Source organism: Bombina bombina, chromosome 1, assembly GCF_027579735.1.
Source record: "Bombina bombina isolate aBomBom1 chromosome 1, aBomBom1.pri, whole genome shotgun sequence".
Lineage (NCBI taxonomy): Eukaryota > Metazoa > Chordata > Amphibia > Anura > Bombinatoridae > Bombina > Bombina bombina.
The window spans coordinates 485,171,151-485,191,611 of NC_069499.1; the positions used below are offsets into that span (position 1 = coordinate 485,171,151).

The 20,461-nt window shown below is 38.7% G+C and overlaps 1 protein-coding gene across 1 annotated transcript in view; it reads left to right on the forward strand.

Moving 5' to 3' along the window:
- DNAJC10 (DnaJ heat shock protein family (Hsp40) member C10) overlaps nt 1-20,461 on the forward strand; it is a 204,280-nt gene that overhangs the window by 85,548 nt on the left and 98,271 nt on the right. The window contains exons 11-14 of the mRNA XM_053712848.1: nt 5,348-5,437; nt 7,584-7,697; nt 8,413-8,527; nt 17,991-18,118. Of these exons, the coding sequence (XP_053568823.1) occupies nt 5,348-5,437; nt 7,584-7,697; nt 8,413-8,527; nt 17,991-18,118 (447 nt within the window). The remainder of the gene's footprint in view (nt 1-5,347; nt 5,438-7,583; nt 7,698-8,412; nt 8,528-17,990; nt 18,119-20,461) is intronic.

The following is a 20,461-nucleotide window of genomic DNA, read 5'->3' on the forward strand; positions in this document are numbered from 1 at the left end:
TTGGGGAATGTCTGGAGGAGATGTGAGTAGATGTTGCTACTGTCGCGTCCCAGATACTAAGTGTCCGCCAGTAGGATATATTTAGATATAGTTTTAGGTCGGAGTGAGGGGTATAAACTCGCGAGGAGCCCACATTGTTAACTTTAAGTATTTGTCTATCCAATAGAATCCAGGCCTTATGCTCATTGTTTTGTGACCATTCCACAATCCTCTGCAACCCCACTGCCTTTCTATATGAGGATATGTCCGGCAAGCTCAGCCCCCCTCTATCTCTCGGGAGATACATATTCCGTCTTGATACTCTAGGTCTATTATTAGACCAAATGAACTGGTCAATCAAGCTTTGTATTTGATTTTATATACCCCTTCGGAAGTGCTATTGGTAAGGTTTGAAGGAGATATAGTATGAGTGGCAGGATGTTCATCTTGACAACTCCTATTTTCCCCAAACAAGAGATATATATTTATTCCTCCACGAGGAAAGGTCCACTGCAATGTAGTTCCGAAGGGGAATATAGTTATTTTTGTAGAGATCAGAGGGGTCTGGTGTTAAATAAATACCAAGATATTTCAGTCTGTTCCTCGCTATGGTGAGGCCAAAATCTCTCTGCAAAGAGTGCACTACCTCTGGGTTGGCGTTTATATTTAATATCTCCGACTTATTTAGGTTAAGAAGGAAGTTCGAAGCTTTGCCATATAATCTAAGTTCCTTCAGTAGCTCAGGGATAGAATCCAGCGGATTAGTAACCGTGTATAGGACGTCATCAGCATACAACGCCTGCTTGTATTCTGTACCGTCTACCATAATTCCTGATATGTTAACATTAGATCTAATCTTTTGTGCCAATACTTCAATGGACAAGGCGAAGAGTAATGGAGACAGGGGGCAACCCTGCCTGGTGCCATTACCAATATCAAATGACTGCGAAAGAGTACCGATGACTCTAACTTTGGCATTAGGGTTCGAGTATAACGCAAAGATGGTATTAACGAAAACCCCTCCAAAGCCCATCTTCTCCAGCACGCGACGCAGAAAAGGCCAGCCCACCCTATCAAATGCCTTCTCCGCGTCTGTGGAGAAGAGCACTGTAGGGATATTAGAGACCCTGGCATGGGCGATTAGCTGTGTAACTTTAACGGTATTGTCCCTAGCCTCGCGGCCTGGCACAAAACCAACCTGGTCTTTATTAATTAAATATGGCAATAATCTATTAAGACGCGTTGCAAGAATTTTTGCCAGCAGCTTCATGTCAGAGTTAATGAGGGAAATGGGTCTATAGTGTCCGGTAGAATCTCCAGTCTTCCCCGGTTTGGGGAGAACCGTGATATGGGCCTCCAGAAGTATGCAAGATAAATTGGGATTATCCCTAATCTCATTAAACAAGGCTAGGATTGGGCCCACCAGGATATCTTTGAATTTTTGGTAATAGGCAGATGAGAATCCGTCAGGGCAGTCTTTAATGGCCTCGTATAATTCTTCTACCGTAATCGGGGCATTTAAGGAATCTGATTCCTCCTTTGTCAGAGTAGGGAGTTCTATATCCCTCAAATAAGAGTCGATAGCGACTTCTTGCTGGATAATAGAATCCTCCTGTGAAGGCGCCGTAGGGTGGCTAAGTATGTTGTATAGGGAGTGGTAGTATTTGTGGAATTCTGCGGCTATTTGTGTACTGCTGTGAACAGTGCGTCCGTCTGCGGTTTTAATAGAGTGTATATAGGATTGGATCTGTCTCTTTTTGATGGATCTGGCTAGGACCTTTCCCGGTTTATTCCCTCCCTTGTAGTAATACTGCCTTAAGAGTAGAGCTTTTTTTTGGTGTATTTCGGCTAAGTGTTTTTGAAATTCAATCCTTATGTCTTTCAGTTGTTTCTTAGTATCAATATCAGAGGGGTTAGTTTTATGTTTAGTTTTGAGGTCGCTAATCTTTCCTTGGAGTTCCTGGAGTTAACTCTGTTGTTTGAGTAGGGCCTTATGCTTAATCAAGACCCCCCTTAACACACTTTTATGGGCTTCCCAGACTATCGCTTTTGATGAGGAGGGATATGTATTATTCCTAAAATATTCCTTCAAGTTTTTTTGTATTTCACTGAAAATTGGATTATCCAGGAGAGTCTCATCTAATCTCCAGATTTGCTGAGTAACTGGGATGTCCGGCCATAAGACTGAGCAAGTTACTGGGGCATGGTCGGACCAGGTGATATGGCCTATAGAGCTCTGATGTGTGATTGATAGACCGCAAGAAAATATATATATATATATATATATATATATATATATATATATATATATATATATATATATATATATATATATATATATATATATATATATATATATATATATATATATATATATATATATATATATATATATATATATATATATATATATATATATATATATAGTCAATCCGTGAGTAACTATTATGTGGGATAGAGTAAAATGTATAATCTTTTGACGTGGGATAAAGTGTGCGCCAGACGTCATGTAGGGTTACCTTTTTGAGAGTTTCATTTACCTTATTAATTGTGGTGGCAGGCGTGCACGTGAATCCCTGTGAGGTGTCCATGACTGGGTCTGAGACTAAATTAAAATCCCCGGCCAAGTAGGTAATCCCTCTGGAGTGTTCTAATAGGAGATCAGTGATCTTTTTTATAAATATCTCTTGTCCATTGCTAGGTGAATATACCAATGCTAGTGTGATGAAATTACCAAAAAGTGTCCCCACTAAAATCAAATAGCGTCTATTAGGATCTCTCTCTCTGTGTGTCAGTAAAAATCGGATTGTGCGGTGCAATAATATGCCTACCCCCCCCCCCCTTCTTACTCTGTCCTGAGGCAAAATATGCCGTAGGGTACATAGCATTGTGCCATTTGGGCTCTTTGCCTTTTTTGTAATGCGTTTCCTGCACAAGAATAACATGACTATTTAACTTGCTTAGTTCGGCCCTTCGCATTTATGGTAGTAAGGTTGATTGAATGGTCTTTGAATTTGCTAGGCCTCAACTGCGCAGCCATCACGGGAGGGAGGAGAAGAGAAAAAAAAAAGGGAGGGGGGAGGCTATAAAAGGGAGAGAGTGGAATAGGACTAAGACTTATTTTAATAGTCCTTTTTGTTCCTCGGTCAATGTAGGAATTTGGAGTCCTAGTGTTATTTGGAATAAAGCTAAACAATCTAAGAAGCCACCTTCTTCCACAAATATCTTGAACCTCCTAATCGCGATTTATTCTGGTAGGTTATTCATTTTTCAAAGGGCCTCGTGCCAGCATGTCCAGAATTTCTGGATTCTAATCAAAATTGTCTATAGCTTCAGGCCAACTTTTCCTTTTTTTTTTTTTTTTTTTTTTTTTTTTTTAAAGTAGAATTAAGGATTTTATTTCAACTTGTTCTTTTTAGATAGATTCTGTTTGGTCCATTTTATCATAGTTTATCATGGTTCCTTTATGTTCATGATAGATTTGATGGATGTTTTCCTTCATATTCCTATCCTTAAGAACCTATACCAGTTCCTAAATCTTGTCATTATAGACAATCTCTTTTGATTGTGGAACTTACTTTAGCCCCAAAATTGTTTTGGATAGGTTCTGAGAGTTCCCTAGTCTTTTTGACTTCAATATGTTTCAGTGCTTCCGTTTTATGGAGACTGTGTATTTTCTTTTTAGTTGCATTTTAAGTCTTCTTTTAACAATATATATATATATTTGAACTTTGTGCAATCTTGGTTCTTGGACTTTTCTCAATGAGACACTTGAGTTGTTTTTTTTGTTTTGCTTGTTTTTGTTTTTTTCTGATCAAACAATGTCACTACTGTGGCATATGTTGATCTTTGAAGGGGAACCTTTAGTTTCTTGACCAATGAAAGAGTCACTTGAATGTGTTTTTGTTTGTGGGGTTTTTTTTTTTTTGGTTTTTTTTTAACAGTTGGTGAATCTGTCATTTCTTATTTAGACCTTATGGTCTCTTGTTTAAACTTCTCTTTTCCAGATTCTTTGGCAGAACCAGGGATACTTATTCAGTTTCTTAGGGCTCTGTTTATACAGTCCTAAAATTGATGTACACTCTGTCTATTTGGTCTTTACCACTGACTCAAAATGATTATTTTTCTCACAAAATAGTTTAGTCAAGGGTAATCCTGGACCATTCAGAGATACACACATTGAGTTTTTTTAAAGCAAACTACGTCATGTCAAGCAGCATGCCATTCTACAGCCATGTTTAAACGTTTATAATAGCTACTGCTATGTTCCTTTTCTTTAGTTTTTAAACATTATAAGCATAATTTTTTTTTTCCATAAGGTGGTGAAAGTTCACAAGCCATTACTCCTGGGATTTAATACCCAAGCTGTGGCGCCCATGAGTAAATAGGTGGGAAAAATGAAGGCAGTTACCTACCAACCACTAATACTGTAGGACATTCCTATCAAAAGCTATCCCAAAAGAAAAGAGAGCAAGAAGACCAAGCTGCTTCTGTGTAAACTACACAACAGAAGTATCATCTTAGTCCACAAAGTAGAAACTAATCTGGTCTTCTGACTCCCATGTGGTCAAATGTAATGAACTTACTTTAAATTCAAAGAAAAAAAAAAAATCTTATTCTAATAGAAAATAAGATAAGGCAAACAAAATAATCCCTTTTCAATTTCATAGGTTTACAAGAAGAGTCAGTCATTTTAAGCGTAAGAGTTTAACACATTTTTTCTAGACTTACTGGTACTAGATCTAGCCAAAATATCTGAATGTCAGATCTTAAAAGAAACTTAAAGGCAAGTCTTTGACTAAATTATTTTGTGAGAAAAAGAATAATTTAGAGTAAGTGGTAAAGATCAAAAAGAAAGAGTGGACATCCGTTTTAGGTCTGTATAAACGGAGCCCTTAGAAATTGGGAATACGTATCCCTGGCCCTGCCAAAGCATCTGGAAAAGAGAAGTTTAAACAAGAGACCATAATATTGATTAAGTAAAATTTAACATTTGTTTAAAAGTTGATCATGTACTTGCCATAACGACTAAAATGTTGGATTACCCATACTATGTGTAATGTGTTAAATGTTTATAAATGAATACTAATTTAAGCTTGTGCTTTTGTAAGGGGGTCTCTTAAATTTTTGCTATGCATTTTAAAAGCATGATTAAACTAAATATTTGCTTTTCAACATTCATAGGATTTTTTTTAAAAGCAAACTACTGTATGTAGTTTTTCATGTAATTTAAACAATATTTGTTTTGATGCATGCTATACTAGTCCTCATTTGGACATTGTTACAATGTAGCTTGTTTCCAAGCAGTACTACTCACTGTTTCTAGGACAGAGAGATGTATATTTTATATATTTTAATTTTATTTCAGTTTCTTGATTCTTTGGATGCAAAGGAAATCTACAAAGAAGTAATTGAGCAGATTCCTGATTTGGAAAGCATTTCTCCAGAGAGTTTACAGGTAAATCAAAATAATCTATGAACAACCAGGATTTCACTTGAATCAAGCAAGTTTCAAAATCTTAAAGGGACACAAAAGTCAGTTGTATATCTCATTTACTAATATATACCAAAAGAAAAAGCTCTAAATTAGGTTTCTTGGTGATCTATTTAGCCCATTTCCAGCAATATTTTTTTCTATATAGATATGTGATTTATTTAGCAGCAGATCTGCAATATTTTCTTCCTCCTTATTAGTATTAGTTGTTCTGTGGTGTGTGTTTTTTTCTTTTTCTAGGGGTTAAGATCGAATGAAAGAAGACATGAAACAAAAAAAATATATGATTATAGGACTAAATCTAATCGTTACTTTTTTCGGCAAGGATTTATAGTTATATTAAGGGAATATTTGATGTTGCAGTTAATTGTGAATACATTTGCTTAAAGATTTTTTTTTTCTAAAGTATTTATCATTTTATGACGGCTAGCAGCTTTCTGGGAGAAAAAAAAAATAAAAAAAAAATCTTTGCAGTATTTGCTATAAAAAAAAAAAAAAAAAAAAAAAAAAAAAAAGATTAAATATGCCTGTAAACTCTAGGTATATTTTTTATAGAGCAAAGTATTCTTGAGTATGAGGGATGTTTCCTTTAAAGGCATTTTATTTTGGATTGTTTCTAAATAAATATGCTTTATGTAACTCATTTCTATATGGACTGAAAGGCCCAAAACGAAGCATGTAGACTTTAAAAAAAAAAAAAAAAAAAGGCTGTCCAGTTCGCTTATATGGGTCTTATTGGAGATGCTGCTATTATGTGGGCAAGGAAGCCACATCTATTCGTCCCCTTTTGCAAGGATCTCTTGTATATGTTTGCATGTAAGCAAATTTATTTTGGGGATTTGTCTCCCTAAACTTCGTGGTGTAGCCATATGCAGTGCTCGTGCCAACTGTATCTAAAGAAATGTATCTGCAGCTTCACAGGTGAGACTCAAACAGGTTTGGGGTTCGATGCACACATTTTTTGTGAAGTTTTTTCATATTTTGGAAGTATGTTTTTATTTGGGTTTCTCTCAGTAGCATTTTCTATAGAGAACAGCACTAAATGTAATTATTGTAAGCATTTCATTAAAGGGATAGAAAGGTCAAAATTGAAATGTGCATTGGTACATTTCAATGGGAAATAGAAACATTCTTGCAATATACTTCCATTAGCAAAAATGCTTGTAATAAATTATTATAACCCTTTTTTTTTTTTTTTGCGGCATATGCACATATACTGTGAGGGCCCGTGCACAAGTATTCAACCACACCTTCTCAGTCAGTAGTGGCTTGTACAACACAAATTACATCTTTACAGAAGTAATATACACTACCAAATACTGATGCACAGGATATGTGCGTATGCTGCAATATACTTCCAACTGAAATGCATTTATGCACATTTCACTTTTGACCTATCTATCCTTCTAAGAACCAATTGTTTGCTCTCAAGAGCAATATTCATCTGAACTATGGGCCTTACCGGCTAAAATTCTAGCTAATATTTATCTAAACTTGGCTAATATTAGAAATGTTCAGTTTTCTTTGCACAAATTGTCTTAATACATTTTGTGTTAAATGTAAGCAATTAATCTGTTCTTTGGATAGCATAAAATATTATATTAGAAAATATTACACTGCCCCCCCCCACCCGGCTACTTTATAATGCCACCCTACTGGCAACATTTTCTGTGAAGTACATTGAATATGACTCATTTCCTGATAAAAATCAAGCCAAGTGTGTCTGAATTATAGCTAACACTTGGCAGATAGCACAGACAGAACTACACTGCTTTAGTTTTTATGCATGAGGAATTATTCACTGCATTGCAAATTATATGCATGCATATCCTCTGTATAATAATGGATATAAATACACAAAAGCTAGCTTGTTTTGTATTGTCTAATAAAAATTTTATTACGATTAAAGTATTTTGAGTTTTCCTTGGAAACTTAGGCCTTATCTTTGTTTATCTAGATCAGCTGGATAGAAAAGTTGAAATAAGGGAAAAAATTATAATTTTTATTGCAACATTCATTAAATTTGTAGCAAATGGGAAAGTTGTCATGAATTCAAAGAAACTCGAGGAAATAAAATTCAAATTTATAGAAGGTATTTTTGTATTTGAAGGACAGCTTGGCCCATCACCGTTGGTTACTATTCTTCACATTTGGTAGGGATGAAAAATCTTATCTTCCTGAGTTTAAGAAACTGAAAGTATTGCTTCGTACAGAACATGTTCAGGTAAGTGGAAACTGTTCTTAGAAAACTATCGCAAGGATTCTACCCATTTGAAATACACAGTAATGCAAAGTGTGTAGGTTTTAGTTCTTTCTTTTCTCGCAATAGCGAGTTTGTTATGGAGTAATCTGCTCCAAGTCTATGTGAAATTTTAGATAGAAACATTCTAAAGTTCTTTCTGTCTACCTGTTTCTTTTTTTTGGGGGGGGGTTTCCTTTATATGTGTGGAGTATGGAAGGGTTTGTCTACTGTAACATGACGATTTTTTATTTTTTTGGTTCTCTTGTGCAGAAAGACTTTAAAGGTTGTCCAAGGTCAGAAAGTCCTTTATATTTTCTGGCTCTGACAAACTACTGTATTTACTAAACTTCTGAGACATTTTCCACGGTCTCCATGGATGTACCAGCACACAAAACAGAGTATTAATGAAATTTTAATGTCCATTAAATGTGTTAACCAACACAGGTCTACATAAGCACTAAATCTGTTTTTTTTTCATATTCTAAATTCCAAATACACATAACACTTGTTTTCTAGGGTAATTATTTCATGCTTTCTCTACAAATTTCCCTTAATATTAGAAAAGTTAGTACAAACTGAAGTATCTGGGTGCAAAGTTAAATACTAGTCTTAAATATGCTGTTATGTCAAATCTAAAAACAAAAAACAGTTTTTAGCATACATTTTTAAACTTTTTTTTTTGTTTGTTTAAATAAAGGTTGGAAGGTTTGACTGTAATTCCAGTCCGAAAGTCTGCCAAGAAATTTATGTTCACAAACCCTGTGTAGCAGCATTTAAAGGAAATGGCATTAAATACTATGAAATACATCATGGTAAGCAATATTAAAGGGTTAGAAATCTTTCCATTTTCCAAGAAATTAAAAGTACATAATCAGAAAGTTCAACTCGTATACTTTTAAAAACACATAAATGTCCTTAGAAACGAAGCTTGCTTATTTATAAAATTTATTTTATAATTTCTGTTTAAAACAGCTCCTGAGACCGCCCCAAATAGAGGGCTGGGTTCACTGTTCTTGCATTGAAATCTATTAGCCAATCGCTTGTCAGCCCTGGTGCATGTATTTGAATATTAATTAAGCTGTTTTTGCATGCGCAATGGAGAAGTAACTGACAGTACTCCATATTTGATTATCCTATTTAACGCATCCAGCGAGGGCTTGATGACTCGGCGGCTAACAGTGGAGGAAAGGATTGAGCTATGCACATGCGTTCTAAAACAGTTGCTAATGCGCATGCGGGATGCCCTTACTCTTCTACCTAGGTAGAACTCGACAATTTGTCTGCATTATTAGAAAAAAGATGGGTTTGGCAGAATAAATTATTTCAGCAGCAATTTACAGGTAAACAGAAAAGATTAGCTAATACATGTTATTTGCTTATTTGATAAACTTGATATGTTTTTAAAAATGCAAAGCTTTTTTTGGGGGTTTACTATCCCTTTAACCTAAGAAAATTAGATGATGAAATTTACATAACCATGTAACCCACTAATTACCAGTATTACAGTGTACTAATGTGGGGAGTGCCAGATACTCGAAAACATTTTATTATAGAGTTTATCGGCACACGCCTTAATTTAAATAACACACAATGTCAACAAAAAACTCGTCAAGCAACTGTGCCAACTCCAAGAGAAAAAAATTAACCATACAATTTATAGGGGACACTAAAATCAAAATTAAACTTTTATAATTCAAATAAAGCATGTAGTATTAAGAGATTTTATTACTTCAATTTTCTTTTTATATGCACGATTTGAAGCACCAGCTGCTACTGAGTGTGTGCAAAAGTTCAGTATATAAATTGTATATGTGCAGTAGATTTTTATTTTTTTTTCATGGCAAATTTCAAAATTTTACTTCAATTTGCTGCCCCCCTTTATCATGTGACAGCCATATAATAGCAAACACCAACTACTATGTAGGCTATATGCCCATTGTGCCTCTAACAGCCCAAATTCCTCCTAGTATGGTGCCCACAGGAGTGTTAGATTGCGACAAAATTTAGACTTGCATTTTACTGTGGTACCATGGTATGGTAAAAAAATGGTACTAAACAAGCAGATTGAGTTATTGAGTTTTAATGTATGTTAAAATATGATATTGTTTTAATAGATCAGTCAAGCAGTAAATAGGTATTGCTGCTCAGTGCTCACACATACAGGGTCATACACACTCGCCAAATGTTTGGGCACACACCACAAACACCCTCAGTGTCACACACACAGGGTTACTTACTTGCAAGGACAAGCACAGAGTCTTGCATACACAGTCACAAAAACACCTATTTACTAGAACACATACAACTGCTTACTAGAACACATACCCAATTATACATACACACATACCCCCACTTAAAGGAAACGCATGGTCACATGCATACACCCACTTCAAGGAGCACACACGCACTTAAAGGAAGACACAATCACACTTAAAGGACCAGTCAACACAGTAGATTTGCATAATCAACAAATGCAAGATCACAAGACAATGCAATAGCACTTAGTCTGAACTTCAAATGAGTAGTAGAATTTTTCTCCAACATAGGTGTGTCCGGTCCACGGCGTCATCCTTACTTGTGGGATATTCTCTTCCCCAACAGGAAATGGCAAAGAGCCCAGCAAAGCTGGTCACATGATCCCTCCTAGGCTCCGCCTACCCCAGTCATTCTCTTTGCCGTTGTACAGGCAACATCTCCACGGAGATGGCTTAGAGTTTTTTAGTGTTTAACTGTAGTTTTTTATTATTCAATCAAGAGTTTGTTATTTTGAAATAGTGCTGGTATGTACTATTTACTCAGAAACAGAAAAGAGATGAAGATTTCTGTTTGTATGAGGAAAATGATTTTAGCAACCGTAACTAAAATCCATGGCTGTTCCACACAGGACTGTTGAGAGCAATTAACTTCAGTTGGGGGAACAGTGTGCAGTCTCTTGCTGCTTGAGGTATGACACATTCTAACAAGACGATGTAATGCTGGAAGCTGTCATTTTCCCTATGGGATCCGGTAAGCCATGTTTATTACGATTGTAAATAAGGGCTTCACAAGGGCTTATTAAGACTGTAGACTTTTCTGGGCTAAATCGATTCATTATTAACACATATTTAGCCTTGAGGAATCATTTTATCTGGGTATTTTGATATAATAATATCGGCAGGCACTGTATTAGACACCTTATTTCTTAGGGGCTTTCCCAAAGCATAAGCAGAGCCTCATTTTCGCGCCGGTGTGGCGCACTTGTTTTTGAGAGGCATGGCATGCAGTCGCATGTGAGAGGAGCTCTGATACTTAGAAAAGACTTTCTGAAGGCGTCATTTGGTATCGCATTCCCCTTTGGGTTTGGTTGGGTCTCAGCAAAGCAGATACCAGGGACTGTAAAGGGGTTAAAGTTTAAAACGGCTCCGGTTCCGTTATTTTAAGGGTTAAAGCTTACAAATTTGGTGTGCAATACTTTTAAGGCTTTAAGACACTGTGGTGAAAATTTGGTGAATTTTGAACAATTCCTTCATGTTTTTTCGCAATTGCAGTAATAAAGTGTGTTCAGTTTAAAATTTAAAGTGACAGTAACGGTTTTATCTTAAAACGTTTTTGTACTTTGTTATCAAGTTTATGCCTGTTTAACATGTCTGAACTACCAGATAGACTGTGTTCTGAATGTGGGGAAGCCAGAATTCCTATTCATTTAAATAAATGTGATTTATGTGATAATGACAATGATGCCCAAGATGATTCCTCAAGTGAGGGGAGTAAGCATGGTACTGCATCATTCCCTCCTTCGTCTACACGAGTCTTGCCCACTTAGGAGGCCCCTAGTACATCTAGCGCGCCAATACTCCTTACTATGCAACAATTAACGGCTGTAATGGATAATTCTGTCAAAAACATTTTAGCCAAAATGAACCCTTGTCAGCGTAAGCGTGGCTGCTCTGTTTTAGATACTGAAGAGCATGACGACGCTGATATTAATATCTCTCAAGGGCCCCTAACCCAGTCTGATGGGGCCAGGGAGGTTTTGTCTGAGGGAGAAATTACTGATTCAGGGAACATTTCTCAACAGGCTGAACCTGATGTGATTGCATTTAAATTTAAGTTGGAACATCTCCGCATTCTGCTTAAGGAGGTATTATCCACTCTGGATGATTGTGAAAAGTTGGTCATCCCAGAGAAACTATGTAAAATGGACAAGTTCCTAGAGGTGCCGGGGCTCCCAGAAGCTTTTCCTATACCCAAGCGGGTGGCGGACATTGTTAATAAAGAATGGGAAAGGCCCGGTATTCCTTTCGTCCCTCCCCCCATATTTAAAAAATTGTTTCCTATGGTCGACCCCAGAAAGGACTTATGGCAGACAGTCCCCAAGGTCGAGGGAGCGGTTTCCACTTTAAACAAACGCACCACTATACCCATAGAGGATAGTTGTGCTTTCAAAGATCCTATGGATAAAAAATTAGAAGGTTTGCTTAAAAAGATGTTTGTTCAGCAGGGTTACCTTCTACAACCAATTTCATGCATTGTCCCTGTCGCTACAGCCGCATGTTTCTGGTTCGATGAGCTGATAAAGACGCTCGATAGTGATTCTCCTCCTTATGAGGAGATTATGGACAGAATCAATGCTCTCAAATTGGCTAATTCTTTCACCCTAGACGCCACTTTGCAATTGGCTAGGTTAGCGGCTAAGAATTCTGGGTTTGCTATTGTGGCGCGCAGAGCGCTTTGGTTGAAATCTTGGTCGGCTGATGCGTCTTCCAAGAACAAGCTACTAAACATTCCTTTCAAGGGGAAAACGCTGTTTGGCCCTGACTTGAAAGAGATTATCTCTGATATCACTGGGGGTAAGGGCCACGCCCTTCCTCAGGATCGGCCTTTCAAGGCAAAAAATAGACCTAATTTTCGTCCCTTTCGTAAAAACGGACCAGCCCAAAGTGCTACGTCCTCTAAGCAAGAGGGTAATACTTCTCAAGCCAAGCCAGCTTGGAGACCAATGCAAGGCTGGAACAAGGGAAAGCAGGCCAAGAAACCTGCCACTGCTACCAAGACAGCATGAAATGTTGGCCCCCGATCCGGGACCGGATCTGGTGGGGGGCAGACTCTCTCTCTTCGCTCAGGCTTGGGCAAGAGATGTTCTGGATCCTTGGGCGCTAGAAATAGTCTCCCAAGGTTATCTTCTGGAATTCAAGGGACTTCCCCCAAGGGGGAGGTTCCACAGGTCTCAGTTGTCTTCAGACCACATAAAAAGACAGGCGTTCTTACATTGTGTAGAAGACCTGTTAAAAATGGGAGTGATTCATCCAGTTCCATTAAGAGAACAAGGGATGGGGTTCTACTCCAATCTGTTCATAGTTCCCAAAAAAGAGGGAACGTTCAGACCAATCTTAGATCTCAAGATCTTAAACAAGTTTCTCAAGGTTCCATCGTTCAAGATGGAAACCATTCGAACTATTCTTCCTTCCATCCAGGAAGGTCAATTCATGACCACGGTGGATTTAAAGGATGCGTATCTACATATTCCTATCCACAAGGAACATCATCGGTTCCTAAGGTTCGCATTCCTGGACAAACATTACCAGTTCGTGGCGCTTCCTTTCGGATTAGCCACTGCTCCAAGGATTTTCACAAAGGTACTAGGGTCCCTTCTAGCTGTGCTACGACCAAGGGGCGTTGCGGTAGTACCTTACTTGGACGACATTCTGATTCAAGCGTCGTCCCTTCCTCAAGCAAAGGCTCACACGGACATCGTCCTGGCCTTTCTCAGATCTCACGGATGGAAAGTGAACGTGGAAAAGAGTTCTCTATCCCCGTCAACAAGGGTTCCCTTCTTGGGAACAATTATAGACTCCTTAGAAATGAGGATTTTTCTGACAGAGGTCAGAAAAACAAAACTTCTAGACTCTTGTCGGATACTTCATTCCGTTCCTCTTCCTTCCATAGCTCAGTGCATGGAAGTGATCGGGTTGATGGTAGCGGCAATGGACATAGTTCCTTTTGCGCGCATTCATCTAAGACCATTACAACTGTGCATGCTCAGTCAGTGGAATGGGGACTATACAGACTTGTCTCCGAAGATACAAGTAAATCAGAGGACCAGAGACTCACTCCGTTGGTGGCTGTCCCTGGACAACCTGTCACAAGGGATGACATTCCGCAGACCAGAGTGGGTCATTGTCACGACCGACGCCAGTCTGATGGGCTGGGGCGCGGTCTGGGGATCCCTGAAAGCTCAGGGTCTTTGGTCTCGGGAAGAATCTCTTCTACCGATAAATATTCTGGAACTGAGAGCGATATTCAATGCTCTCAAGGCTTGGCCTCAGCTAGCGAGGACCAAGTTCATACGGTTTCAATCAGACAACATGACAGCTGTTGCGTACATCAACCATCAGGGGGGAACAAGGAGTTCCCTAGCGATGGAAGAAGTGACCAAAATCATTCTATGGGCGGAGTCTCACTCCTGCCACCTGTCTGCTATCCACATCCCAGGAGTGGAAAATTGGGAAGCGGATTTTCTGAGTCGTCAGACATTGCATCCGGGGGAGTGGGAACTCCATCCGGAAATCTTTGCCCAAGTCACTCACCTGTGGGGCATTCCAGACATGGATCTGATGGCCTCTCGTCAGAACTTCAAAGTTCCTTGCTACGGGGCCAGATCCAGGGATCCCAAGGCGGCTCTAGTGGATGCACTAGTAGCACCTTGGACCTTCAAACTAGCTTATGTGTTCCCGCCATTTCCTCTCATCCCCAGGCTGGTAGCCAGGATCAATCAGGAGAGGGCGTCGGTGATCTTGATAGCTCCTGCGTGGCCACGCAGGACTTGGTATGCAGATCTGGTGAATATGTCATCGGCTCCACCTTGGAAGCTACCTTTGAGACGAGACCTTCTTGTTCAGGGTCCGTTCGAACATCCGAATCTGGTTTCACTCCAGCTGACTGCTTGGAGATTGAACGCTTAATTTTATCGAAGCGAGGATTCTCAGACTCTGTTATCGATACTCTTGTTCAGGCCAGAAAGCCTGTAACTAGAAAGATTTACCACAAAATTTGGAAAAAATATATCTGTTGGTGTGAATCTAAAGGATTCCCTTGGGACAAGGTTAAGATTCCTAGGATTCTATCCTTCCTTCAAGAAGGATTGGAAAAAGGATTATCTGCAAGTTCCCTGAAGGGACAGATTTCTGCCTTGTCGGTGTTACTTCACAAAAAGCTGGCAGCTGTGCCAGATGTTCAAGCCTTTGTTCAGGCTCTGGTTAGAATCAAGCCTGTTTACAAACCTTTGACTCCTCCTTGGAGTCTCAATTTAGTTCTTTCAGTTCTTCAGGGGGTTCCGTTTGAACCCTTACATTCCGTTGATATTAAGTTATTATCTTGGAAAGTTTTGTTTTTAGTTGCTATTTCTTCTGCTAGAAGAGTTTCAGAATTATCTGCTCTGCAGTGTTCTCCTCCTTATCTGGTGTTCCATGCAGATAAGGTGGTTTTACGTACTAAACCTGGTTTTCTTCCAAAAGTTGTTTCTAACAAAAACATTAACCAGGAGATTATCGTACCTTCTCTGTGTCCGAAACCAGTTTCAAAGAAGGAACGTTTGTTGCACAATTTGGATGTTGTTCGCGCTCTAAAATTCTATTTAGATGCTACAAAGGATTTTAGACAAACATCTTCCTTGTTTGTTGTTTATTCAGGTAAAAGGAGAGGTCAAAAAGCAACTTCTACCTCTCTCTCTTTTTGGATTAAAAGCATCATCAGATTGGCTTACGAGACTGCCGGACGGCAGCCTCCCGAAAGAATCACAGCTCATTCCACTAGGGCTGTGGCTTCCACATGGGCCTTCAAGAACGAGGCTTCTGTTGATCAGATATGTAGGGCAGCGACTTGGTCTTCACTGCACACTTTTACCAAATTTTACAAGTTTGATACTTTTGCTTCTTCTGAGGCTATTTTTGGGAGAAAGGTTTTGCAAGCCGTGGTGCCTTCCATTTAGGTGACCTGATTTGCTCCCTCCCTTCATCCGTGTCCTAAAGCTTTGGTATTGGTTCCCACAAGTAAGGATGACGCCGTGGACCGGACACACCTATGTTGGAGAAAACAGAATTTATGTTTACCTGATAAATTTCTTTCTCCAACGGTGTGTCCGGTCCACGGCCCGCCCTGGTTTTTTAATCAGGTCTGATAATTTATTTTCTTTAACTACAGTCACCACGGTACCATATGGTTTCTCCTATGCAAATATTCCTCCTTAACGTCGGTCGAATGACTGGGGTAGGCGGAGCCTAGGAGGGATCATGTGACCAGCTTTGCTGGGCTCTTTGCCATTTCCTGTTGGGGAAGAGAATATCCCACAAGTAAGGATGACGCCGTGGACCGGACACACCGTTGGAGAAAGAAATTTATCAGGTAAACATAAATTCTGTTTTTTCTGCAATTTTAAAAGTTATGTCTTTTTCCACTCCCACTGTACCATGTGACAGCCATCAGCCAATCAGAAATGCATACACGTACCATGTGACAGTCATCAGCCATTCACAAATGCATACACACGTATTCTTGCACATGCTCAGTAGGAGCTGGTGACTCAAAACGTTTAAATATAAAAAGACTGTGCACATTTTGTTAATGGAAGGAAATTGTTCAAAATGGCATACTCTAGCTGAATAATGAAAGTTTAATTTTGATTGAGTGTCCCTTTAACGCCTTTAAACCTGTGACACTCCCCCTCACTCTGTCACACTCCCTGCATTCCAATTTTCCAATTTACTTCTGTCTGAATCATGACATACAAATGTGGAGTTTCATGTCTCTTTTTAATCTGCGCTAGTACCAGATTTTAAATAGGTCATATAAAACAGTATAAGATGCATCTTAATACATGAAGTTGTAACAGATGAGGTATATAACACAATCCAAAAGTCTGATAAAATAATTATAGGATTCAGGGTAAATAGATAAATTAATCTGTGACTAGTGAAGTCACTGTGGGGTTTGGTGTATATAGATAGTTACTTATTAAAATCCATCTTCTTAGAGGTTTTTAATATTATATATTGTAACCACTCCATTTTTCAATAATCCTATTTAGGCAATTTAAAAAATGCAACACAATTATAGTGATACTAGTGCAGCCAATATCCAGACGGCTTGCTCAAATACTGTCAACCTTCAAAGGTATCTACAATACATAAAAAGAGAGAGGTGAATCTACGATTCAAATGTAGATGTTTTATTGCTACTAACAATACCATGCTGTTAAGGTATGGCTTAAATTAAAAACAAATGTGTGCATATAAAAAATGTCACCGGGCACCGCTGCCTCCTTCCCGGTCGGATTCTCACTACGTCCTGGTAGGATCAGATCCCTGGCCATGAGTCCTTTTTCTCCACGGTGTTCCTGTGTGAGGTTTGGAAGTTCCTGGGTAAGCAGTACGGTGTCTTAGGTGACACACAAGTAACTAGACGCATTTTCTCTGCTTTGTCAGGAGGCTGATCCTACCAGGACCTACTGTGAATCAGACCTGGAAGAAGGCAGCTTTGTCTGGTGACATTTTTATATGCACAGATGTGTTTTTAATGTAACCGCAGGGTATTGTTGGCAATAATAAAATATTTACACTTGTTCATGTTCCTTTACCATTTCATTAAAACAATGTGTAACATATTTCACTATTGCCTTTAAGTATAATGTCCTTTTAATATAGTACTTAAAAGGATATGAAACCCAAAAATGTTCTTTTGTGACTGGGCATACTAATTTTAAAAAAAAGTTTCCAATTTACTTCTATTATCAGATTTGCTTTTTTCCCATGATATTCTGTGTTGAAGAGATACCTAGGTAGACATCTGGAGCACTACATGGCAGGAAATAGTGCTGCCGTCTAGTAAATTAGAAGGTTGTTTAAAATTGGATGCTCTGACTCGTGAAAGAAACATTCTGGGTTTCATATCCCTATAATTGTTTCTAATTTATCCCTTGTGTTCTTCTAGTGAAATCTATTTTCCTTTGTTTTTGTTTCCATAATATCACTTTATGCTAACATTAAGCATGATTTTGTTCTTGTATAATTGTACTATTCTGTATGGTCTCCAAGCCCCATGTTTGTCTAATTGTGTGTTGTTATATTGCCTGTCTTGCACCAGTGTATTTATTATATACCCCCTCTAAAACTCCCATGTCTCCTTTGTTTTGCACATCATGGGCTGCTCCCCACATACCTGTTAATGAATAAATATAACTCAGTATCAATGTATTTTATTGTTTTTAATATTTTGTTTTTTTTCCCTATATAAATCAAAAAGGTAAAGCAAACCTATATGATTTGGTGGCTTTCACAAAAGAAAGTGTTAACTCCCATGTTATTACTCTCGGCCCTCAAAACTTTCCTGGCAAAGAACGGGAGCCTTGGCTTGTGGACTTTTTTGCACCAGTGAGTATTATATTCAAAGCTGTACAATTTAACATTTAATTTTATAAGTGTTTGTGTTGTAATAGTACATTCTTTAAATAAAAATAAGAGGGGGGACTAACAGATTTCAAAGGTTTTGTGATGAACTTTATACAGAATTTAATCTAAGTGGAAATGATCAATTGTAGTCAGCCCCCAGTTTCATTAAATCTCAGATTCTACAGTAGGCCTTGTAGCCTATTAAAATAGGCATAATATTGTGCTGTCATGTCCCTATTTATTAAAAAAAAAAAAAAAAAAACTATAGCCATTTCTTTCATGTAAGTGGCAAGAGTCCATGAGCTAGTGACGTATGGGATATACATTCCTACCAGGAGGGGGCAAAGTTTCCAAAACCTCAAAATGCCTATAAATACACCTCCCACCTCACTCATACCTTAGTTTTAGAAACTTTGCCTTCGTTGGAGGATGGTGAAGCAAGTCGTACTTTATTTCTTCTGTGAAAGGCACTTCTAAGCATTTTGAAGCCCAATTCCTCTCAAAGTACAGTGTTTGTCTGAGGGATGTGATGGGAGTATTGCCTGATGATACCATGTTTTTACCTATGGGAAATCTATTATAAGGCTCTCTGTAAATTCGGTCGTGGGGATTCATCTGCCACCTCCCTTTTACAGATTGACATTATACTTCTCTACCTTTTACCTCTGCTGATATGTTTCCATACTGGTTTGGCTGTCTGCTATATGTGGATGGGTGTCTTTAGGTAAGTATATATTATTTTTTTAAGACACTCTCAGCTATGTTTGGCACTTTATATTTTAAAGTTTAATATATATGCCATAAGTCAGGTCTATGTTTATTTCCCTTTGCAGTCTAACAGTTTCAGCATGGAAATTGTTTATGGGTGAAATTTATGAACAATTTTCTAACCTGGGGTTCCAGCTTGTAGCTTCAAACTTGTTTTTTCAAATTTTCACGGGCAAATTAGGCTTGCGATGACGCAAAATGCTTCTATTTATTGCATCGTTCTTGGCGCAAATATTTTTGGCGTGGAGGTTGCGTTTGTTGTGACGTGAGTCACGTCATTTCTTGCGTCTGTCACGCTCGCCGCCGGAGGCTCCGGCGGTTCTTCCTGCATGTCTGGTTGCCTGGCAACGTCTTCCTCTCTCTGAGACGTCCCCCTCTGACGTCAGGACGTGGCTGTCGTGAGTACTCATACTTTGAATTTGTCCTCTGTTCCTGAACCTTTGCCTGAATGACTACTCTATTGCTTAACCCTCAAATTGCCTGATTACAAGTTGCCAAACTCTGCTTCATTGACCACACTGAGCTTAACCCTCAAATTGCCTGAATTCAAGTTGCCTAATCCTTCCTTATTAACTGTTTATTTATGGTACCCTATTCTGAAGTTTAACCTTCAGCAATCAAGATTTACTTTACTCTTTCCAGAGGACCCAGACCAACACTGCTCCATAGCGTGAGTACCTTTTTTTTTAGTAGTTGTCGTGGGGTCACGTCCTGGATTAAACTCAGAGTGCAAGGGTGTTATTTTAGTTCGCCCTAGCATTTGGGTCTTCTTCTGGACATTACCTTACCTGACATAACAATCAGGCCATATTATGGACCCAGTTGAGTTATCCAGGGTGGTGGCCCTGCAAGGACGACTTCTTGGTAATCATTCTGCACATTTGCAATCTTTGGATTCCAAGCTTGACCAGATAACGGCTCTGCTACATAATCTCTCTGCTACTTCTCAAGCTACTACTTCTCCTACTGCAGCTGCGGCCAGTACCAATGCTGTTTATAATCCACCTCAGCTAGTGGGACAATATATACCTAGAATTCCTCTTCCTGATAAGTATAACAGAAATCCAGAAGAATGTCGTGGATTTCTTAATCAATGTTGTTTACATTTCAGAAACAATCCGCCTCTGGCCTGGGTATCCCCTCTTTTGGAGAAAGAGGGGGGGGGGGCGTGTCTGGGCAGCAGCCATGAAAGACTGAAAAAAGAGAAGCTCTGAGGTACTTGAGGATAATCTGACAGTTATCTGTATAATACTCCACAATTGACTTTTTATAACAACATATTCTAGGACAGGACACTTTGAACAACTAGAAGGTGGGGGTTTTTTTCTAGCAAAATACGCTGTTTTTGTGTACTTTCATGGTCTGCACTGAGCCGTTGGATCTTAGGTGACGGCCTAATTGAGATGCAACACCCCCCCCCCTCCTTGGGGGTAGGCAACCATGGTTTGAGTGATAAATACTTCAACTTGTACAGCACAAAAGACGGAAAACAATACAGTGTTTGTTTTCATCACGCCCATATTACTTACGTGATATTAATGATGCCAGCAACCAACC